A 23875-nucleotide genomic window follows, 5' to 3' on the forward strand; every position below is an offset into this window, starting at 1 on the left:
AATGAAGAAGAATTTGTTTCGGTGGAACAAACTCTTTACTCAGCTACTAGTCTGAGAGAAAGTGACCTACTGATAATTATTATTGATAATTAAGATTGATTATTTCTATGAAATTTTGTCAACTGGGGATGTCCTTTGTATCTTTGCACTCTCCTAAGTGTAATGGGTGTGCATGAGAAAGAGCAAGTACATTTCAAAGAAGACAATCTGTGAAAAGCCAGGTAGGCTTGTTTGTTTTATCCACTGACAGCTTCTACATCATCTGCAACCCCCTTTTTTGGTTCTGCATGGAGTGATAGTCTTTTAACTGGATAATTTCATACAGTCATTTTAATTGAGTTTTATTGTTACTCATTTAGGGGTAATTTTTTTTATTATTGCAATGCCATCAATGTATAACCCATATGAAAATCAGATAAAGTCAATCAAAATTATTATCCCAGTTCCTTAAGGGAAAAAAAATCAGAAGTCTGGTAGCACCTCTCCAACTAACCATTTTTGTTAAAAGGCATATGCTTTTTATGCAGTTCACATAAAACTTTGTTAGTTGAAAAAGGTGTTACCAGACTCTTTCTGATATTTTGCTAACATAGGCTAAGATGACTCTCCTCCTACAGGCTCTATTAAGTAAAATTCTCCTTGAATTAGTGCTTGCAGTACAAGTTTTTGAATAATAAAAAAGAATAGTCAAGTCTCCTAATTACGGTAAAACTGTTTAAACAGAGTATATTTCTGTAATATAGACAACAAATGTCTTGTGAGATCACATGTTAGATTTGGAAATTTTCAGTTTTGCTTACTCAAGCATAACAGAGTTCTGTGGTCTTATCACAATCTGCCAGCTTCAGTTCCCTAATTAAATAACTGGTTATCAAGATAATATGTTAGCGTTACGCTATAAGCATTTTTTAAATATACTTAAATCATATTAGTTTCATTTCTGTATTTTTACAGCTATACAGATCGTTTTTAATATTCCTTCTGTACCTCCTACAGGTAAACATCCCAGTGGACAAAAAAGTAATTGATCACCAGGACCGTCCCCAGGGTCTCTCCATTTCCACATCAGAAGTGACAGCTACTAATACAAGGCATGCACCTCATTGCAGCTGTCTAGCCCTGCAGAACCTGTTCCGCAGATTTGCTGCTTCTGAATTCTTCCATTCTAGCTATACCAAATTTCCTAAATTTCAGGACAACTTTAGTCTCTTGCATACTCTATTTCTACGTCATGCATACCAAGTGGATACTGGTGTCCAGCAACACAGAGATTTCTGTCATTTTCCTGGCAAATCTTCCATTTTTGAAGATCTTTGGTCTGTTAATTTTACCCAGGTGTCCTTAGATTTTGAAGGGACCAAAAATTCCAAAGGAGAGGCCCTTAATTTTATCTATCCTTTTCCACTCTCTGTGTGGGCTTGCCTCCCAAAGAAATGGGAACAAGCCCAGGCAGCAATGCTGAAAGTTCCATCTACTTCAAAAGTTAAACTTAAATCTTCCACTACTTTTAGTAATCATACCAAGAACCAGGACTTTTCCGGTAAGGAGCAATTCTGCCAAAGATCAAAGACTGAGCAGAATTTGAGAAGCATCTACCTTACCCCAGAGGCAAAGGAAGTCTTGGAAGAAAGTTGTACTGTTAATGATGAAGAAAACGATCAGGATATGGAAATATCTGCTGACATCCATGTTCTTCTGTATTCAAGTGCACATGTGAAGGTGCAACTCAATCATTATCAGTATTTGATGCTACTTAGGATGACGGAAATGCTACAGACTTTTAAAGAGCAATTTACCCTAGACACCCAGGAAATAACTGGGTCACCTTTAGATTCCATAACCACTTGTATAGGAATCATGTTCAACAGTACTGAGATGGCTTTCCTAATGCATCCTGTTCCTTATTCTTCACTAGAGGCTAGATCTGTAGATTCAGATACTACCAGTCTAGTTGAATCTGAACTCTCACTTTCAGAGAGTAGGGAAAGACTAATTGCTGAAAGCACAATGCTGAAGTCAGATGTTAGCTCCGAGAAGGAAAATAGTAGTCCCATAAAAATGTTAGAAGATACTGGAACTGAGAATACAGATAGGAATATGACTGCATCGCAAACTGACGGATCCTTGAAAGAAGAAGAAGTTCATTGTCAAATAACTGGACAGAGGAGCCCTATAGAAGAAGCACATGAAGCTGAAGAAATCCCCGATGCAGAGAAAGGGTATGAGCATGTCAGCCTGTCTAAGACATCTGAAGTTCTTCCTTCCAGACCATCTTCCATTGTAGATCCTTTAGGTGGTATACATGTCTCTCTTAATGGGCAAGAAGAGTTGATTCCATTGAGAAACATGGAGTTGGAATTATCTAGTGCATTGCATATAACAAAAGGTGCAACCAAGGAAGCCTTGCATGTTACTATGGACCTCACTAAAGAAGCCATATCAATAACAAAAGATGCTTTCAGCTTGAGCAAGGAAAAAATGGCTTCCACTATGCAGAAAATGCTATTCTACCCCCAAATCAAGTGAGTAATACTTCAAACTAACACTACAATTAGGATAATAGTGATTATTACCATCTTCTGTTCTGTCTTCCTTTATGTGTTTGGGCAAGTGTAATCCAGAGTTCATTTTCCTGCTATTGAAATATTTAATAGACCTTTAATTTTACTTCCTTTTGATTACACTTCTTCTGTGAGGCTTGTCATTAAGGGAGCCTTGCCCCTTCACTTATTCCATGTGCTGGTTTCAAGATGAACTACTCTGCTGTGATATTAATGAATCATAGTTTTATGATTTTAGAAACAAGCTGTGTACATTGTAGATTATCTTTAGATAATCTGCAATGGTAGTCTAGAAGCAATTTTACTAAGCTGGTCTTTTTTTCTTGCAGTTATTTTATCATTGCCTTATTTCCTCTCTAGGGTTTTCGAACTTTACATTATTATTTTTTCAGAGTTATAAATGGCATTATGGAAAGTACCAGTTAAGACAATCTATTTAGAGATCTTTATATCTTTGCTACTTTTTCAATAGAGATAATCATTGTTGGTCATGTAATGTTTGAGAGGGCGAAACGATCCTTTCGTCCCGTACACTGAAGCCACTGAAGCAGCTCATTGTTGTCTTCTAATTAATCTTTGTATTTATTCTTGTGAATGGGTGTGTGTAGTAAAATACTGCTTATAGAAAATAGATACATGATTCCAGTGAGACAAAATATATATTCCATTTCTCTCGGAGAAGTAGAAAGGAAGAAACTGCAATGTGTTTTTTTCTTGCAGAATACAAAATTGCATGTATAACATATACAGATATGACCAGAGGTATTGGAATGCCTCAACCTTTTTCAAGTACTGGTAGTCCTCAAATTACAACAGTTCATTTAGTGATTGTTCAAAGTTATAACAGCACTGAAAAAAGTGACTTATGACAGTTTTTCACACGACCATCGCAGCATCCCCATGGCCACGTGATCAAAATTCAGATGCTTGGCAACTGGTTCATATTTATGATGGTTGCAGTGTGCCAGTGTCATGTGATCACCTTTGTGACCTTTTGACAAGCAAAAGTCAATGGGCAAGCCAGATTCACTTAGCAACAGTGTTACTAATTTAAAAAACTGAAGTGATTTACTTAATAGCTGTGGCAAGAAAGGTTGTAAAATGGGGCAAAGTTCACTTAACAAATGTCTCACTTAGCAACAGAAATTTTGGACTCAATTGTGGTTGTAAATCAAGGATTACCTGCATTACCAATTCTATAAATTGAAACTGACACAAGTAAATGGCATCTACTGTTCATTGTTCCGTAGAGCAGATACTTTGCTTTTGATGTGTGATTGGGCATGGACATAATTATTGGTATACATAAACTAATATTTTGTATCACACCTTTTTGAGGCAATAACTACAGTCAAACTCTTTCTGGAGCCTTGAATAATACTTTTATACTACTCAACTGGCAATTTGTTTCATTCTACTTGAGCAAAATTGTCCCAGTTATCTCATGTTTGATGGATCCTTCCCCCAACTTTCTTTAAAAATATCATTTTTTTTTGTGAACACACAACAAAACAGAGCTGGTGTGACTTGCCAAAAAGCTCTATTTTTGTTTCATCTGGCCAAAGGATATTTCTCCCAGAAGAAGTATGGCTTGTGAACATGCATTTTAGCAAATAGTCTGCTTGAGGGATTACTAAAATTTAATAATGTCTCTTAACTTCTATGGGCTATCAATAATTATGTCTATGCCATTTTTTTATTACAAGAATATGTTAAACAAAAAACAAAATGGCTTTATAAGGACTATAGAACAAAGAATGGTGGATGCCATTTACTTCTGTCAAATTTAATTCATGACAAATTGAGACTCTCTAGAAAAAGTGAAGGGACAGCAATACTTATGGCCACATCTGTAGGCTCCCATGATAACTATTGTTCATTAATACCAACTAATTTTGATCTGTGATTGTCAGCAGAGATATTTCACCAAAGCCTGAAGAAGGAGCAGTGACTCAAGTAGGAAGTAATAGTGAAAATACTCGTTTCTCCTCCATGAAGAAGACTTCTTCACAACATTCCTTTGATACCAATTCATTAGATGGCAGTGGTCTTGAAGATAGACTGTCAGTAGATAGTGATGGCAGTGATGGCTTTGTAATGCTTATGGATGCAGGTAATAAGAGCTTACTTGATTTTGGTCTTATTACAGATTAACCAAATGGAACTTAATGGAATTGTAAAGTAAAAAGGTTTGGTATTTTAGAGGATAGCTTACAAAGTGGCTATCTTGGGAAAATTGCATATTCACAAAACAAGTGTTGTGGCAGGTCATCACAAGACGATCATTTACCAGAATGGTTGGTATCTATTGTTCCAATGGAGCCTCTATTGGGCCCAAAGATATTTCTGAAATAAATATGCTAGTGCTTTCTCTTACAACATGCCAACTTTCCATTTCATTTTTTAATTCAAAGAATATGTTTTTAAAAGGCTTCCAGGAGCGGAATGTCTAGTGGGCATTGATCTGTGCCTATCAAGTATAAGGAATTGGCAGGGAGCTACATGTTGCCGAGCTGTTACTCTTAGCAGCCCCAAGATGGTGTGACAGTAGTAATGTTGGGAATTATATAATCTGGTCTGTTAAATGGTTTTGTTTGAAAAAATATTTAAAAGTTATATTATGGATAAAAGTGAGAACTTCTTAACCCAATTACGTCTTTAACCGCTTTTTCTTATTTCCATTGTGGTAACACAAAATTTATCTACTGCATAGGTTATATAGTGAATGAATCATCCTGGAGAGGATGATTCAGATAAAAATTTATCTAATAACCTGGGAATTCGTTTATTGGGGTGAAATATAAATAGACTTTATGTCCCTCTGAAATTAGCAATGTAATAATATATGTGAGATGATTTCAATTTCCTTATCGCCACGTGGACAAATGCACTCTGCTATGGAGATTTTATTATGTCTGCCTTGAAGTACTGCTGATGGAAGAGTATTTTATCTAGCTTTAAAAATGCTTTTCTCAACTTGCAGAAAATTAGGTTTTGCATATAACACATTGATTCCCATTTCACTTCACATTCTAGGATGTCTGGTTCGAGGTCAATGACCATCTCATTGTGGTTATCTGGGATGTTAAGCTCATTCTTGTATAGTTCTTCTGTGTAGTTTTGCCAAGTTCTTAAAGAGATGGGAGTACCAGACCATCTCATTTGTCTCTTGAGAAACCTATATGTGGGTCAAGAAGCAACAGTGAGAACCGAACACGGAACCACTGATTGGTTCAAAATTGGAAAAGGATGCCAGCAAGGCTGTATACTGTCGCTCTGCCTATTTAACTTATATGCAGAGCACATCGTGAGAAAGGCAGGGCTAGATGAATCAAAAGTTGGAATTAAGATTGCCGGGAGAAATATCAACAACCTAAGATATGCAGATGATACCACTCTAATGGCAGAAAGTGAAGAGGAACTAAAGAGCCTCTTGATGCGGGTGAAGAAGGAGAGTGCAAAGGTTGGCTTGAAACTCAACATTAAGAAAACCCAAATCATGGCATCCGGCCCTCTCAATTCCTGGCAAATAGATGGGGAAGAAATGGAGGTAGTGACAGATTTTATTTTTTCTGGGCTCCAAGATCACCTCAGATGGGGACTGCAGCCAAGAAATTAAAAGATGCTTGCTCCTGGGGAGGAAAGCTATGGCAAATCTAGACAGCATACTAAAAAGCAGAGACATCACCCTGCCAACAAAAGTGCGTATAGTCCATGCCATGGTTTTCACAGTTGCAATGTATGGCTGTGAAAGTTGGACCATAAGAAAGGCTGAGCGCCAAAGAATTGAGGCCTTTGAACTATGGTGCTGGAGAAGATCCTGCGAGTCCCTTGGACTGCAAGGCGTTCAAACGGGTCAGTCCTAGAAGAGATCAACCCCAACTGCTCTTTAGAAGGCCAGATCCTGAAGTTGAAACTCAAGTACTTTGGCCATCTAATGAGAAGGAAGGATTCACTGGAGAAGAGCCTAATGCTGGGAAAGATTGAGGGCAATAGAAGAAGGGGACGACGGAGAATGAGATGGCTGGATGGAGTCACTGAAGCAGTAGGTGTGAATTTAAATGGACTCCAGAAGATGGTAGAGGACAGGAAGACCTGGAGGAACGTTGTCCATGGGGTCGCGATGGGTCGAACACGACTTCACAATTAACAACAACAACAACAACATTGATTCCCATGTACCCTAATTTATTCACATTCTATTATGTTGGGACAAGTGTTGACTTCAGTCTGAAACTCTACATCATTTATGCTATGATAATTGTTTGGCTTGATCATAGCCTATTGATATTAAAAATGGTAGAGAGGACCCCTAGGAAGTCAACTTATACTTCAGAGCCTGTTTCCAGGGAGAATACAAATTATCTGGTAAAATTTAAGGGGGTCACTCCAATTGGAAAGAATTATATTTTAAGCCAGCATATTATCATCATCTTCCAGGCTGTGACCTGGATAAACCTCATTCCTGTCTCGCGTCTTAACTGGGCATTTGGAATTCCATTGGGAGCAGCTAAAATTGATCGCAAAAAAAATAAATGTTTACACAATTTTCACTTGTTGAGTGTTTTGATGGCGAGATTTTTTTTCTTGTCATAGATTTTGATGGTCATGTAATTGATGTTGATAACCTTACCAAAGTAGCAGAAACTGAAAATCAAATATCGAGATGAAGAAACAGGGATTTATATTTAACACTTGGTGCCCTCTGAGCCTTGTTATTTGCTTATAGACATTTCATTCCCCAACTAGATAACATCATGCCATTGATGATGTTACCTAGTTGGGAAATGAAATGTCTTGCACACAAACAACTGAGCTCAGAGATCACCAAGGACTCCGTAGTTAAACCCAAGCTATATATATTCTCTACTGAACCTTTTTTTGATTCTCTTTAAGACAAATAAAACTATTTATAAAGCAATATTCTTTCTGGATATTTCTATTTAATGTTGATGTCTAACCTATAACCCTAAACTTCACAAATTGTTCTCGGTTTAAAGACCAACAAGGGCAAGCCCTGCTTAGCTTTCTAAATTTGTGAAAATTGGCTACGCCCTGCCAGTGTTGGCTGATCAATAAAGAGGGCAATGAATCACAAGTATATTTAGGGAAATAAAGTTCTTCAAAAGTCTTGATTATGACAATATTAGAAGAACCATTCATAACTTCTACCAAGAAGTTGTGTTGGAATTGAATCCATCTTTTTTATTATTACATTCAAGTCTAAATGTTACTCATTTTTATGGAAAAATATAGAATTCTTAATTATTTTTACAATTAAAGAGACTCAGTTTGGATTTTTTTTTAACCTCTATTTTCTTTTTTTTCCTGTGAAAAGTTTTTTCTTTGTGGAATTATTTCTCTTTTTGTTGAAGTGGCGTTTTAAATGGGGGAGGAGAAGCTTAAGAAAAGGACGAAATCTATTTTTGTTTTAATGGCTGATTCTATTTTTGAATACTTGGGAGCCCCCCTCCCAATTTTTTTTTAGAGAGACTTAAAAGAGGCTATGTATCTGGAGAGTATTATTTTCTTTTATTCTTTATGTTCTCCGAAAAGACTGATTATTTGATTAACTTTGATTATTCGTCAGGGGACATCTTCTGCTGAAACTACTTATTGTTCTTGCTAATTTTTTCCGTTCTCTTGGAATTTGCATAAAGGAAATAGACTAAGAAACTTGAGGGGAGATGGATATTGATTGATTGTGTTTAAACATAGTCTCCCCCAAAAAGATAATGTCTTCAAATATGATAAAAATGGAAGAAACCCGTTCAGATTCTATTTATAAATATATTTTAGATAAAATCTTAGAAAACACGGAGATGATAACTGCCTGCAAAAAGGAGATTTCTTTATATCGATGAAGTCATGCACAAGCTTTAAGTGAAACTGTAGTTTGTATTCAAAAGACTTGCTCTCAGTTCACTGAGATGGAAGAAGCAAATGTACAGTTGGATTATCAGTTGATACCGGGAAAAAGCCTTGATATAAATGGTCAGATGACCTATAACAAGGAAATGGAGGAGTTTACTCCAGAAGGACAAACTGATTTGCATTCGACTTTCTGATACAGGAAAAACTATTGGAAGAAGAGCAAAACTTGACTAAAGAGGACTATACTAAAAAAATGATTTCAACTAAAGTTTATGCAACTTTAAAAAAGATGGGAAATGACGTTATGGCACAAGCTTTTCAGAATGACTATAACTTTTATATCAGCCTAAGAAAATGAATAATGGGAGACCTCTTGTTGCTATGTACAGTGTGGCAGGAGACAATGGGAGAACTATTTGCGGAACTAGAGACTCGACTATGGAAACCTATTTGGAATAGAAGGAAACCCAGAATAAAATATAAATATTAAATCTGAGATGATAATTATGGATAGTAAAGGTTTTATAGCGATTTGGACTGTCTTGGATTTGGTTTTTGTTAAATGGGAGGCTATTATGAAATTATTTAGAATTTAATACTGAAGTATAGCAAGAATATGTGGGGGGGGGGTTGTGTGTGTGTATGTTTGTTTTTCCCTTTTTGTGGTTTTTGTTTTGGAATGAGATGGATTGACTAATGAAATTTATATCCGGCAATATATTTAATGAAAATCTGTGTTAGAAATGTACTAATGAGACTATAATAATTTAAATAAATAGAAAGCGTTAGTTTTGATTTAAGCATTTAATTCATATACAGCGATATATTAATGAATGAATTGACTATAGGATTGTACTAATTTGATTATTATATTGATATTGAGCGGTTGAAAGTTTTTATTGATTAAGGAAACTTATATTTAGATATATTAATGAATGAATTTATTTGAATCTATTTGATTATAATATTTTACATAGATAGAGAGGGAAGTTTTAAGAAACATTGTGTGAATTGTATATATATAATGTTATTGTTTTCTTTTTGTAATTGACCACCATATCTCCACGCTGGTTCTTAAGCTTCTGTTGGTGTAAAATGGAAAAATAATAAAAATTCTTTATTAAAAAAAAAGACTCAGTTTGATATAGTTGTTAAGGTACTGGTCCAAAAAGCAGAAGACTGAGTCCTCAGCCTCCTTTAAGCTTGAAAGCCAGTTAATTATGATTGTGTATGGTGTGTGTGTGTGTGTGTGTGAGTGAGAGAGAGAGAGAGAGAGAGAGATGAAATAATAATTATGGCAATAATAATTCCCCAAACATCTGGAACATCACCTGAACATCATCGGCATTAACAAAATCAGTCATTTTCAAAAAGGCAGTTTACATCTTGAAATGATAATTTTAACAACATTAAGTAACAACATTTGTTTATTCAAAACCCTTGGGAAGGATTAAGTAGATAAAAAATGCCAAATCCAATCTAAATATCTGGCTGACTGCAAACAACAGCAGCAGCAACAACAACAGTAGTAATAATAATATAGTATTCTTTATTCAGTTCTAAAACTTTCCTTTCTGGGGGCAAAAGAAGTTGGAATTCTAGATAACTCATACTATAATTAGTACTGAAGAACTGCAGAAGGTTTTTTTCCCCAGAATTCTTGCAATCTTTTCTGTGCTAAAAAATATTTAAAATGTTATATTTCTTTTTATTTCAGAGCCCAGTCTTGATCTTCTTACATTAGGACAACTTCCCCAGATCCTCAATGATAGAGACATTAGAGCAAGCTCAGTGGGTGACGAAGAAAGAGGATCAACCTGTGTTAACAGCTCAGCTTCTCTGAGTGGACAGGATCCTAATACTCAGTTGGTCAGATTTTTTTTCTTGTTATTTTACCAACAATTTTTCTGTGGAATTTGAGAGCAGCATCCATTTATTCTGAGCTTTCTCTTTTAGGTTTCTGTGCTGGTGTTAAAAATGAATGAATTGAACTGTGTAATAGAATCAAAGGGAGATAATATGATACTTGCTCTTCAAGCTATGGAACTAACTCCTGAGCATGTAGGAAATATCAGTATGTGGCAGTATCTGCAGAATGCTCCCACAGGTATGCTAGTGGCCAGCAAAATATTTAGCTTCATTTGTCAGCTTTGATGCAAATGTGCAAATCTGTGAGTAAAACCTTTCTCTTCTAGCACAGTTGTGTCTTTCAGTACATAGGTGATATTGAAATAATAATCCCTCTTTTCTTCCTCTCACCAACAATGGGGCAAAAAAAAGCAGGTAATTTTTAAAATCAGATATGCTAAGAGTTAGTATCAGCTTCCTTCATGCTAAGTGTTATAGGCAGAGCTGAAGAAAATAAGTGGTGAAGCATTTGCTTGATACTGACAGGTGCTATCAGATTGCTGATTTTTTGCTCCCATAGATTAACCCAGCTCTTCTCCTATCGTATCCTTAAGAGTGATGAAGCATAACGATCCAATTGTTCTTTAGCTTCAACCACTCCTCCTCTTTCCTAACACATTATTATTATAATACGGCAGTGTTTCCCAAACTTGACAATTTTAAGGCATGAGGACTTCAACTCCCAGAATTCCACAGCCAGCAACGCTGGCTGTGGAATTCTGGGAGTTGAAGTCCACATGCCTTAAAATTGTCAAGCTTGGGAAACACTGTAATACGGGAACAACCCCCCACCCACCCACTATCCTAAATTTTAGAATATTATTTTCTATTAAGGGTCACTTTTCCTTAGAATTTTCTATAGTGTTTCGGTGCTGCTATCAGATGTGGATAGAGCTGAAGTGTGTAGCTAGGGCTGTTTATGGCCCCAAAACTTTTGGTTGCAGTTTTCAGGATATTACTACCAAATTGCAGTTTTGAAGAATGTCAGAATAAAAAATTATTAAATACATATAATAATTAATTGTAATTAATTTTCCCCAATTTTGTTTTTATCCTTACCCCATCTAATTTCTAGAGGTAAATTCTTAGTACCCGGTTCCAGTGCCAACCATGCCCTTAAACCCTTAAAACATTCAGTTAGAGTTGTAGGTTTTCATTCTCTTTTTTACACACCTTTCATTCCCTTTGCCATCCAGATCTCTATATTTAATTTATAGTAATGGTAATATAATTATTACTGAAAACTCTCTGTTGCAATGATTTTATTCTTCAGCAGATCCAAACACAGAGAAGTCTACAACTACTGAAACTATCCAAACCCAACCTGTGGTGTGCTTACGATATGAAATTGGACCAAGTGCTGCAGTGCACTCACCCCTGGCTGTCCAAAATGGATTTTTTCATATGCTGATCCATAGCTATGAGGCAGAACTTCTGACATCATCTCTTTCCAGCATTGGACTCTTCTTTGAAGATGAAGTCATTCCTGAAGTTATTCCCATGAAGATTGAGATTGTGAATACCAAGATTACATTAAAGGTAAGTTTGTAGTCTTAGCATTAAGAAAGGTTGGGAAATGTAGGAAACTCCTGTGGGAACCATTTCTGTTTCTACAGTGTTCTGAGAGAATTATTTATATAAAATATTTAAATTAGATGAACGGTTTATTCTCAAATAATTAAAATTTAAGATGTTCGTATAATTTGATATTGAATGTCATTATTTATATTGAAAGTCATTTTGATAGCTCATAGTAAAATAAATAAGTGGGTAATAAAATGTTCCTCACTGAAGAAAAATGAACATGGTTTTTCCAATGCTAGTCTCACTAACCTTTGGAATATAACAGATAACCCGCAATGTACAGGCCCTACGTGACCTTTTACAGAGGCCCCAGACCTCGCCATGTTCCCCTATAGCAAACAGTTATGCTCAGTCTTCATTGTGAGGACAAAGAGTAGGGCTTATCCACTTAAACTCTTTTAAAAACAAAACCACGAAGTGAAGTATATATAAATAAATATGGGTAAGAATAAAAGGATAATTGTTATTGTGTGGGGAGGAAAGAAGTTAGACTATCTGTTAGTTTTTGACAAATTAATAAAGGATTTGGAGTTATGGCTGAACCAGTCTGATGGATAGTACCAAATATTCAAAATACTAAAAATAAAATTAAAAAAGCAAAGTACTCTAGAGTCTAGAGCAAGTCTAGACTGGCACTGGGCTGTAGCATGCCAGCAACCGGGCCGCGCAAAGAAGCGAAGCCCCAACCATGGGATGCAGGCAGCATGCAAAACCACGCCCCCCTCTGGTGTGTGGAAAAATCTTACTCCATGGAACTGATCTCTGGTGCCCAAAAGGTTGGGGGGCCGCTGCTCTGGAGAGATAATTAAAATAAAAGGATTGAGAACAAAATAGCAAATACAATGGAACATTTGTGTAAAAAATCTGGCATACACACTGGTAGGAGTATTGAAGCTAGTAATCACGAAAAATGGGATCCTACAAAACCAAGTGAACCAAGTCAAAAACTGACCTAAACAGCAAGTAGATTCTGATTTTGGGGTTGTTAAAGGATTAATATTAATATTTTGTAATACCCTTATACAATATTTTCGTATAGCAGTACTTGGAAAACAATCTATCGTTCTGATCATTATATTTCAAAGAAAGAACTTGAAAAATCAGATATGGTATTGAGATTCAGATATTTAGGAGATGGAGTATTTTTCCTTTGAAACAAGTTAAACACTAAGAACTATGGGTAGTCCACAATTAATGACATTCTTTCAATGACCATTCAAGCTTAGGGTGGCACTGAATGAATGCTACTCATGGCCGGTACTCAAAGTTCTGGCCATTCCAGCACCCCTGTGGTCATATAACTGGCTCACACTTTATGATGGTTGCAGCATCCTGCAGTCTCGTTATTTGCAATCTTCCCTGCCGGCTTCCCACAAGCAGAGAAAACAAGTAGAGAAGGGTAGCAAGTTGCTCAGGTAGGTCTCCCCCACCTGCAGCACCCACTCTCAGCCCCACTATCTTCATAGCACAGTAGCCCTTCAGGCACTGCAATAGCCAACCCAAGCCCCACGGCACTCATGTCTTATCCCAGTGATCTTTGTCATGCACCTTGCAGCAACCACTTATCTACCCTGCTTGGAAACTGCCTGGGAGTTACAAATTTCTACCGCTTCCCCACTGATTTTTCTTGTTGGAAATTGGCAGGTTGCAAGGAAGTCCTCTCTTAATGACTCGCTATCCTTGCTTAATGATGGCAATGTGGCGTGCCAGGATTGCCATTTCTAAGTGACGTGGGTCACATTGCGCTTTACAACTGCTTTGCTTACTGATGGAAATTCTTGTCCCATGTACCATCATTAACTGAGGACTACGTGTATTTGGTTTAGAAGAAAAGAATACCAGAGATGCAAAGTTTAATTTTTTATTTTATATTATCATTTTCCTACTAAAAAACATCACAGAGAAAAGCTAATTTCTTATAATCTAGCAAGAATAGAGAATAAAGGGGAGAATACAAATTCAGGCACAAACTCTTAAATTTAAATATTGTTTTTTAAAAAATCAACTGGACACAGTTTAGGAAGTGACAGAGCCTACTGGAGCTGGCCTTTTAGGTGGGCTGATAAAAAGATGCTTCTTTCCTTCTCATTCTCCCTCTGTTATGCTTAAATTAGGATGAATAGGTACATTCAAATTCCTCCTGTCAAGATTGTTGCTTGGAGTTTTTCAACTTCCTGACTTAATTCCCCACTCCAGAATAGTTGATAGGCAGGTGCCTACTATAGCAGAGTGCTTTTCTTGAAATGTAGATTAGTTTATAATTAAAAAAGTTACATGAATTTATACATCTGTTTTGGTACTTATCAGTGAGGACAATCCTAAATCTATTTTCAGTCAAGGTTTAGTACTTCATTTTCCCTTCTCTTTTATGTTATTTTGCCTTTTAAGCTCATTGTAGAGTTAATTGCCTCCAGCCTGCGGCACTTGCCTCTGTCAGCAGAGCTCTTAATTTCATTTTGTAAATTAGGAGAATGAATGCCTGAAATTGATCTGAGCAAACAGATGGTCCGTAACACACTACAGATGTCTTTCCTTTGTATCTGTGTGGAAAGCTTCATGGATTTAAATGCTCTTCAGCTTATTCAAAGGGGATTATATTGGTTGCTGTATCTTCTCCTTCTTCTCCCTAGCATAGTGCCAGATCTGCTTTTTTTCAGATCAACCAAAGAGTTGATCAATTGCTTGTGACAGGAATTGATTGCCTGACTTATTACATTGTAGGCTAGGACAGAGTAGCCCAAAGTCGCCCAGCTGGCTTTCATGTCTAAGGTGGGACTAGAACTCACAATGTTCTGTTTTCTATCCTGGTGCCTTAACCTCTAGGCCAAACTGGCTTTCTATTGGTTGCTATAGCAGTGCTAAATATTTTTGAAAAATAGATCACACTAATCTTCACTATTCTGATGTAATTGTCCCAGAGTACTTTTTCCAAAAGGGAATTGGTCTCTCTTAATGTTTTGCTTCTTGTTCAAGAAGCTTCTTCAGTTCTAACTGAAGGTGGGGAATGGCAGGGTTAGTGAAGGAGAAACATATGGACAGTGGGGAGACAAAAAAGTATCTGAATGTTTCCAGGTAGAAAAATAACACAAAATCTTAGCATATCAGAGATTAACCAATTTATGATTATGTTAGTTTTCATGAATTATGTGCTCATAGGGGTAACATTAGATGTGACATCTGTGGAGAGAGAAATGATAAAAGAAAAGGTACATCAGATTAGTTTGCTTAATATTCAGAGATAAATCCAATCTGCAAACTATTAAAAAGCAAAGGCCAAAAAGGAAACAAACTGCCCTGACCAGATCCTCCACTATTATACACCAAGCAAACATAGTTAGTGAAAGCCAACACAATAGATAAGAACAACTAAAGATAACCCAGTGCATGTAAGCAAGCCTTATCTAACAGGCATTCAGTATTCCCGATCAAGGCATATAAGATAAGCATCATAAAAAAGCCAGAAAACCCCACTTTCTGATGTCAGAACACTGACAATATTACCTAATTTGGTAGGGGAACTTTACTAATTGATAAGGCACTTGTAACCTGCATTTGCATAAGCAACCCTTTTCCCACTCCCTATTCTCCAACCGTCTGAAGCCAGTTGCAGTTCACCAAAGCTTATGCCTTTTAATAACATTTGTTAGTAAAGGTGCTATCAAACTCCTTCTGATTGTTTGTAAGAGAAAAAAAAACAGGTCAGCGAACACCAAGATCCCAACATTTCATGTATTCTCCACTCTTGCTGTTGTGTATGTGCATCATCAGCCTTAAATCCCAGTCTTGAATTCATTTTATTTTTTTTATTACCTGACAGTTTTTCTAGTTTTAACAAATACAGCATATGGAAACAGCCATATTAATATTAATATTAACATAAGAATATTATAGTTAACACAGGTAGTTCTCGTCTTACAACAGTTCATTTAATGACCGTTCAGAGTTGCAACAGCAGTGAAAAAAACTGACTTATGACCATTTTTCACATGTAACAACTGTTACAATATCCCCATGACCACATGATCAGAATTCAGACACTTGGCAACTGGCTCATATTTATGCAGAGTCCCAGGGTCTTGTGATCACCTTTTGCAACCTTCCAATAAGCAAAGTCAATGGGGAATCCAGATTCGCTTAACAATCATGTTACTAACTTAACAACCGCAGGGATTCACTTAACAATTGGGGGAAGAAAGGTCGTAAAATGAGGCAAACCTCACCTAACAAATGTCTCACTTAGCAGGAGAAATTTTGGGCTCAGTTGTGGTCGTAAGTCAAGGACTACCTGTATAAGTAATTAGAAAGAAAATATTTTATAACATAGGATAATTTTCTTTGTTTTTTTAAGGATGACAGTCCTCGAGTATATCATACCACTCCTGGTCCTGTGCCTATAATTTTAGCCATGGACCACATTGTTGTTCATTGTAAAGATGATGGCATGTTCTTTATAACAGGTTAGTACCCTACATTCCAGTAACACTGACTTATATGAGGCTGCAGTTCATGTAACTATAGATAAGATAAGATAAGATAAGATAAGATAAGATAAGATAAGATAAGATAAGATAACCTTTATTGTCATTTTTTTTACTGTGGGCACACTGGCACACATCAAAAATGAAATTTAGTTGCCCGCTCTCAAAGTGAAACACATACATGACACAACCTAAAAACATACTATATATAACATATGTATAGACCCACACCTCTACATATACATAACAAATAAATATTAAATACTGTCCATCTTGAATATATAACAGAAGGAGGAAGCTTGAGAGTTCACAAGGTTAATGCTGTAAGGAATGAAACTATGGCTGAATCTGGATGTTCTGCTTCGGATACCACGAAACTTCCTCCCAGAAGGTAACAAGGAAAACAGGTCGTGAAGAGGATGTGTAGTGTCCCAGATAATCTTACGGACCCTGCTCAAGCAGCGCTTCTGTGCTATGTCCTGGATGGGAGGGAGGGGACTGCCAATGATCTTTTCGGCCATTCTCATCACTCTCCTGTCTGAAGCAGTGATGCTTCCAAACCAGACTGTGATGCTGTATGACAGGATGCTCTTGATCATCCCCTTGTAGAAAGTGGTCAGGACAGGGGAAGGAAGATGTGCTTTTCTCATGAGATGCAAAAAATGCAGGCGCTGCTGTGCCCGCTTCACCAGTTTCTCACTGTTGAGCGACCAAGCCAGCCTACTATACTGTATCTCCTAGAAATCTCTAACTCAGCTTTCCCAAATCTAGCACCCTTTTTATGTGTTGGAAATGTGTTATGTCTGGGAATTGCCATTATTTAGATTGTAGTACATGTACAGCGTGTCAGTTTGATGAAAACTATTATAATCTGTCTCAGTTTCTCTTTGTTCTAACTGCTGCACTGAAGTACATTAGAGAAGTGCTAATATAGGGAGACAATAATGCTGTTAAATATTGTCATTCAGCAATCTGACTCCATTATATTTAGTTGTTCAGTTAAAAAAAAAATGAGACGGTAAGCTAGAATTACTGTTGTGTAATTGCAGAGATATTATTTTATACTTTACCCTCCAGCTGCACAGAGAGAAGAAACTTCTGCCCTGAAAGCAATCCAGAAAAATCTTAAGGAACAGCGTATTCCAGCAGAGAGAATCTCTATAGTTTCAGCAGGAAGTGATGATGAGCCAGAGGTATACCCTATGTGTCCCTTACCAAATAGCTTGTAAACACAAAAGAAAAGATGGTAGACAGAAATATTCTCTGTGTGTATGTTTATTTTTTTCTGGGGGTATTTACTTCTATGTAAATACCATAAATAGGGTGCTTCTAAAAACCCTCATTTCAGCTTCCCCCTTTCATTTTTGGAAAAAGAGGAGCAAAAATGCCTCCTTACCTTTTAAAAAGATGGTTATTCGAAACAGTGTTGAAAAAAGAGTGTTGACATTTAATAATTGGTTTTCATCAAAAGCTATGATATTGGAATATTCATTAATTCAGATATTGCTGTAAAGTGCCCATGATTGGAATAAGGAATAGTGATAAAAAACAAAAATAATATGATATGGTATTATACTGATGTGATAGTCTTCAGTAACACAGCTTCTTTGTTATTAATGTTTAAATAATAAATCCCTAGTACTATAACTAGATCATATGCTGATTAGCATATGCGTAACTTCATTAAAACAAATCCCAACTCTAATTATATTGATCGACTGTAATCTAAAAAAATTCCTCTTAGAACTAGGGTTTCTCATTTGTTGCTTCTTTTTCCTCTTTCAGAAAACTCCAGTTTATTTTCATAAAAAAATAAATAATTCAGGCATGAAAAACAGCATTAACTGCATGAGTTAAAGTATGAGATTTAGGCACTCAGTGGTATAAACATTATGTTCTTTATTGTAAGACAATAAGCATGAATTCTGCTTTATGTTGTTCAGTGAGGCATGCTAATTCATGCTGGTTTATTGCTTTTGCTTGCCTCCCCTTAAATTTGCTGCTCTCTAGGTAAGCAGAACACTGAATTGCTTTTCAGATTGATAACAATAGTTAGAAATCAGATAACATTCTCTTAATATTCCCTTATAAGAAATGCTGAAATTAGTTACTGCATTAAATTATTGGCTTCCAGTAAATAATTAGATTTCTCATTCTGCGAATAGTTTTCCTGGAAAATTTATTCTAGTTATAATTTCATTCATTCATTATATTCATCCCTAGCTTTAATTCATAGACAAAAATCACAGCATATAGTACTGCACTGACTATTTTTTTCATCTTCACAACAGTCTTTTGAGGTATGTTAGGTTGAAAGATCATGAATGTCCCAAAATGATTAATGGCTAAATAGAAATAGAATTTGAATTCAGGTCCAGCACCTTTGCCAGGCCAAGTTTACCCCACATTTTACAATCTTGTTTTGTATTTTGCAGTTGAAAGCAGCATTCACTTTGGAACAAGAGTTACAGGACACTCGGAGAGCTCTTGCAGAAGCCAATCAGGACAAATTACGCTTATTGCAGGAAATCAAGAAATACAATCCTCTCTTCCAGCTTTGACAAAAAGACTTGAGCAAGAGATGCTCAAAGCATTCAGAACTTACTACCAGCATTGAAAAGGTTTGCTAAAAGCGAAGCAGTTAATTTGTTCGCCTTCATTCAAGAGCTGCTACCTTGAAAACAGAAGCAGCATGCCATTACAGGAGATGGAAGTGGAGATGTAGCAAGAAAGCACATGGGAATAAGATGAACGGGAGACTGGATTTAGTAGCCCAGCTGTATCTGGAAAAATATGAAACTGTACTCTAGCTAAAGCATGGCACTATTATCAGTTGAATAGTGAGACAAGAAAAAAAATTACTCATGAGTTATCATAAAGTGGTGCTAATAAACATGTTTCTTGCTATGACCTGTTTCTTACAGATAGCTGTTTGGGACATGCTCACCCCATTCTGCTTAGCTCAGGCCTAATTAGACAATTCTGCTATAGCAACATGAGTTTGAAATATGGACTGGAGATACAGTTACAGACCCAGCACAAGAAAAAAAAAAGTGCTCGGAACAGAAAATACAAAATCCATCATCATTGTTCTTAGAGAAAAGAATTGAGGTGGCCATAATTTCTCATGAAATTATATTTTCCCTAGTCTCCTTTCTTTATAATACTGTAATCTATCAATGCAGTATTGGTACACTAACCTTCCTTGTGCTTAAGGTTCACCACCTCCATTAAAATGGATTTACAGCCATTTTGGAGTACAATTTGATGAGAAAGTGCCTGATTAAACATTTTATCCTTATTCATGAAAATATAAATAACTTTATTTTCATAACTATAACTAATAATGTTGGAGAGGTTTGGAAATGAGATCTGTCAAGTCACAGGTCATGTCAATGGAACAAAAACTTTTTCTGGAAGATGTGGAATGCTGCTAGAAATTGTTTTAGCTGCAGAATGGTTGACCTTTTTGCTATCACTTTTGTATGATATTTGGAATGAAAGAAAAACAATTTGGCTCTAAAATACACAATAGCAATTTTTATGAATGTTTCTAAAACTAGAATGATATCTCCAAAGAAATATTAGAAAAGTTATATATTGCTTCCCAAAATAGTTATGTATCCATAACTATGCCAAAATAAAACAGAAGCAAATAGTTGCTAATAATCCTTCTATAACAGACCATAAGATTTTCAATTAAAGTTATCCATACCATCCAACTATAACAGAAAACTCTCATGGATTTTAATCTAGATTTTTATGACTTAGTTTTGACCACGTATTGAATGCATTTAAGTTTTATTATAACCTGCTGTAACTGCCAATCAAATAGATAACTGGCAGAATCTAAAGTGAACAAATTTGGAAAGCATATCAAAGGCAAAGATTCCTTTGTTTTGAATTTAATTCCTGTTGATTATTTGGGCAGATAAAATTCAAAATCTGAATTTATCCTTGTGAAAGCAATTAGGGTTAGGCCAGGTTCTAGCAGCATTTCTCACTAAAATGTAGTTTTAACTCTAAGCCTGATGTTCTTACATAGAAAAGAGTGACTTTTAAAATATGCTGAGTCTTATTATTATAAATAGATATAGATACTCAAAGTTTATTTAGACCAAGGCATGAAGGATAATAGAAATTAATTAGTATGAGTTGGTAGGTATCAAATTGAACAAAGTTTATACTGTTTTACACATTTGAATCCAAGAATGGAAATGTGCTATAGGCATTACTGAGCTTACCTTTACTAAGCCAGCTCAAAATTCACAAAAAATATGTGTAACATTGTCAGTTGTCCAGAATACTTAATTGACTATCTAGTAACAAAATAAGAGAGGAATAGGAAGAAAACAGACTGATTTTGAAGCTCTGGCATCTGTACTCAGATAAATCTTGAAACATAATACAGGTAATCCTCGAATTACGAATGTAATGGAGCCTGCCCATTCCGTTCTTAACTCAAAAACTTGTGGGAGTGAATCTTGTACCTTGAACGCAATTCATTCCCTACTTGTTAAGACACACGTGGCTCATTAAGTGAACATAAGGTATCTCAGGGTGGGGAAGGCCATGGAGGGCCTAGTGGAACAGGTCCCAATGCCTTCCCGACCCACTAAGATACCTCTTGCTTCCCTCTCCCTTCCTGCCGTGCGGGACTCACCTTGAAAAGATCTTTTTTTCTGCCACAGCTCCTGCTGCCGCCCGAATCTAAGGCTGGGGAGCGCTTACACAGGTCTCTGGAGGCTGGATTCGGGTGTCTGAGGCCTTTTCCAGGCCGCTGCCACCCAGAAGTGAGGCCGGGAGACACTTCCGCAGCTCTCTGGAGGCCCGTTTCTGGGTGGCAGTGGCCTGGAAAAGGCCAACAACGCCTGGATCAGGCTTACAGAAAGCTGTGGAAGCGTTCCCCGGGCTCAGATCCAGGTGGTAGTGGCCTGGAAAAGGCCTCTGGCGCCTGGATTGGGCCTACTGAGGGATGCAGAAGAGTCCCCCGGCTTTGGTTCTGTTCTCAGTTGCAGAGAACAAAGGCCTAAAATAGCATGAGATCACACAAGATCAGTAGTGTGAGATTTCGCGCCACTGATCTCATGTGATCTTGCGTTACTTTAGGCCTTCATTTTCTGTGAATGCACCAAAAGCCTGGAGCAGCCAAGAAAGTGAAGGATCACAATCTTTGCAGGGTGAGTATTGAAAAGACCTGAGGTGGGGTTGGGGAGGGAGGGAATAACCAGGGTGAATGTTGTATCACTGTGGTCGCTCGTAAGGGTGAACAACTGCCATGGTGCTGCAACATTCGTAATTTCGGGACTTGCTTTTAAGCACTAGGGGTCTCTTATTGTGTAATTTTGAACATTCACTAAGGGAATGCTCATAACTCGGGGATTACCTGTATAGGAAAGGATTGTGAATTTTTATAGCAATTTTTCAAGCAGCATCTTGTCAAAACAATATAATGGATCAGAGTGCAGTTATTATATGTCCTTTATAGATGGCATTTTCTGTTTTTTAAAAAATGGAACATGGTGAGGATAACAAGCTTTAGTAAACAGCTGTTTGCTTGATATTATCCAATTTGTTTATAATAACATGCTAAATTTAGTTTATGCACTACAGCTAATCTTTGTCTAATAATTATAGTTCTTAGTTGAAGCACCCACCTGTTACAGAATGATCTTTTTCTCAAATTTCTGCTTTTCTGCCTGGATTGCAATAGAGCAGTCACGATCTCATTTTCACCATGTGAATTATGAAGAACTTTTTTTAAAAAAAGCTTCTGCTTCTAATAATTTGTTAGCCTTTGGGGTTATTTGTAGAATTGCTGAACTCTAGGAAGTTTTGCAGCTGTGCTGTGCTTCTGTCGGTTTCTTTAATTTAATGGTAATGTTTTTTGCTTATAAGATTGCATGTATTCTGGATTTTGCCTGTTTGCTATGTAAGGAACAGTTGTTGCTTTTACACTTTTCCTGTTATCTCTGTTACAATATTCTAAACAAACCCAGGCCATGCACTGGAGTAAACATTATTCTGTCTCTCCATATTGGATAATGCCCTTATGGGACAGTCCTTCTTTAATATACTTGCAAAAGCACTCTTTATCTAAAGAGTAGTGTGCTTTTGCAGATGTATATGCCTATTTTTTCTGATGAATAGAACAGTCTGTGACTATATGAAACTGCTGATAACCAAAATAACACATGTAACTGTATTTTCTGTCAACTTTGACAAGAAGTTTGTTAATGAATATGTGGTTGTTTTTTTCTCTAGATCTAATTGTTGAATAATTGCCCAAATATGTTGGTTTATTTGAACAAATACATGTGCACCCAATTTTTTGAAATTAGAATGAGGCAAGTGTGAACATTTACATTCGGTGAAATACACATTCTGTTCACAAAGTAACTTTTCATTTAGAAATGCAGCAGGGTACAAAAATCACAGTGTATTTTATTATACTATATAGTCTCTGCATTTTTGACTAAAATAATTTTATGTCTTCCAATATAAATTTGGTTTAAAATAAGGCAAAATGTAGAAACTGTAAACTGTATACTGTGGCAAATAAATTGGTGTAGTATGCTTGTTTCAGTTAATAGAAACTACAGCTTATTAGCCTGTTATGGCATGAATGCCTCAGATGCTTCCGCTATGTTGAGAACAATTATTTATCTAAACGTAACACGAGAATAAGAGGAAATCCATTGAAGCTGATATTTGACTACAAAAAGTATTTTAGTCTGGTTCTGTTTTTGAAGATGTTTTCCTTCTATGCTGTATTTATATATGTGAAGAACAAAACTCTTTATATAATGTCATAGCTGACATATCAAAAAATTAATTTTAAAGCTCTACACTATAAGTCTGTATAACTACTTCTGTAATTTCAAACAGGAGAGTATATGGGAATAGACAATATGTGGTACAAGTCTCACTTGAAATCTAAGCCTTCAGTATATTGGATCTCTTTCTCACACAATATGGTTTCCTCTTGACTATACTGGTTCTGTGAACCACTTTTAAAAAAATATGTATTAAAATGCTTAACTTCTATTTCCATTTATTTATTTCTCAGGCTTAGGTTCCTATCTTAGACTTTATTTATATTTATTAATTTATTTGTATTGATAATTGCAATTAATATACATTGTGAACATTTCTGAACTTTTCAAAAACACTTAAGGGCCTTATTAAAATGACAAGTTTTAAAAGTTTAACATTAGCTTTATGATGCACAATTGTTTTTGATAATTCTTTACAAGTATGTGGCATGTTTCCTTGATCTTGCTGTAATAGTTAACAAATTCTATATTTAAGTTGAGAGATCAATGCAAACTTAAATATTAGGATTAAGAAGAAAAATAACTATAATTACTATGCTAGATATAGGTGTCAACAGATGTAATGGTATCTGCAATACTGATAGTCCTCAGGTAACAACCCTTATTGGGATTGGAATTTCTTTTACTAAGCAAA

At 36.2% G+C, this 23875-nt stretch overlaps 1 protein-coding gene across 9 annotated transcripts in view; it reads left to right on the forward strand.

The window, feature by feature from the left end:
- UHRF1BP1 (UHRF1 binding protein 1) overlaps nucleotides 1–23613 on the forward strand; it is a 60656-nt gene extending 37043 nt beyond the window's left edge. For 5 of the 9 annotated variants that reach the window (XM_039339072.1, XM_039339102.1, XM_039339139.1 and 2 more), the window contains 8 exons: nucleotides 997–2522; nucleotides 4475–4674; nucleotides 10153–10304; nucleotides 10392–10542; nucleotides 11617–11882; nucleotides 16276–16384; nucleotides 17483–17598; nucleotides 18841–23613. In XM_039339072.1, the coding sequence (XP_039195006.1) occupies nucleotides 997–2522; nucleotides 4475–4674; nucleotides 10153–10304; nucleotides 10392–10542; nucleotides 11617–11882; nucleotides 16276–16384; nucleotides 17483–17598; nucleotides 18841–18966 (2646 nt within the window). In that variant the 3' untranslated portion in view covers nucleotides 18967–23613. The remainder of the gene's footprint in view (nucleotides 1–996; nucleotides 2523–4474; nucleotides 4675–10152; nucleotides 10305–10391; nucleotides 10543–11616; nucleotides 11883–16275; nucleotides 16385–17482; nucleotides 17599–18840) is intronic. The other 4 variants (XM_039339084.1, XM_039339113.1, XM_039339093.1 and 1 more) reach the window with 3 other exon arrangements.
- The last annotated feature ends 262 nt before the right edge of the window (nucleotides 23614–23875 follow it).

The sequence above is a fragment of the Crotalus tigris genome, unplaced genomic scaffold (genome assembly GCF_016545835.1).
Source record: "Crotalus tigris isolate CLP2741 ecotype Arizona unplaced genomic scaffold, ASM1654583v1 scf7180000017550.10884619, whole genome shotgun sequence".
Classification (NCBI taxonomy): domain Eukaryota; kingdom Metazoa; phylum Chordata; class Lepidosauria; order Squamata; family Viperidae; genus Crotalus; species Crotalus tigris.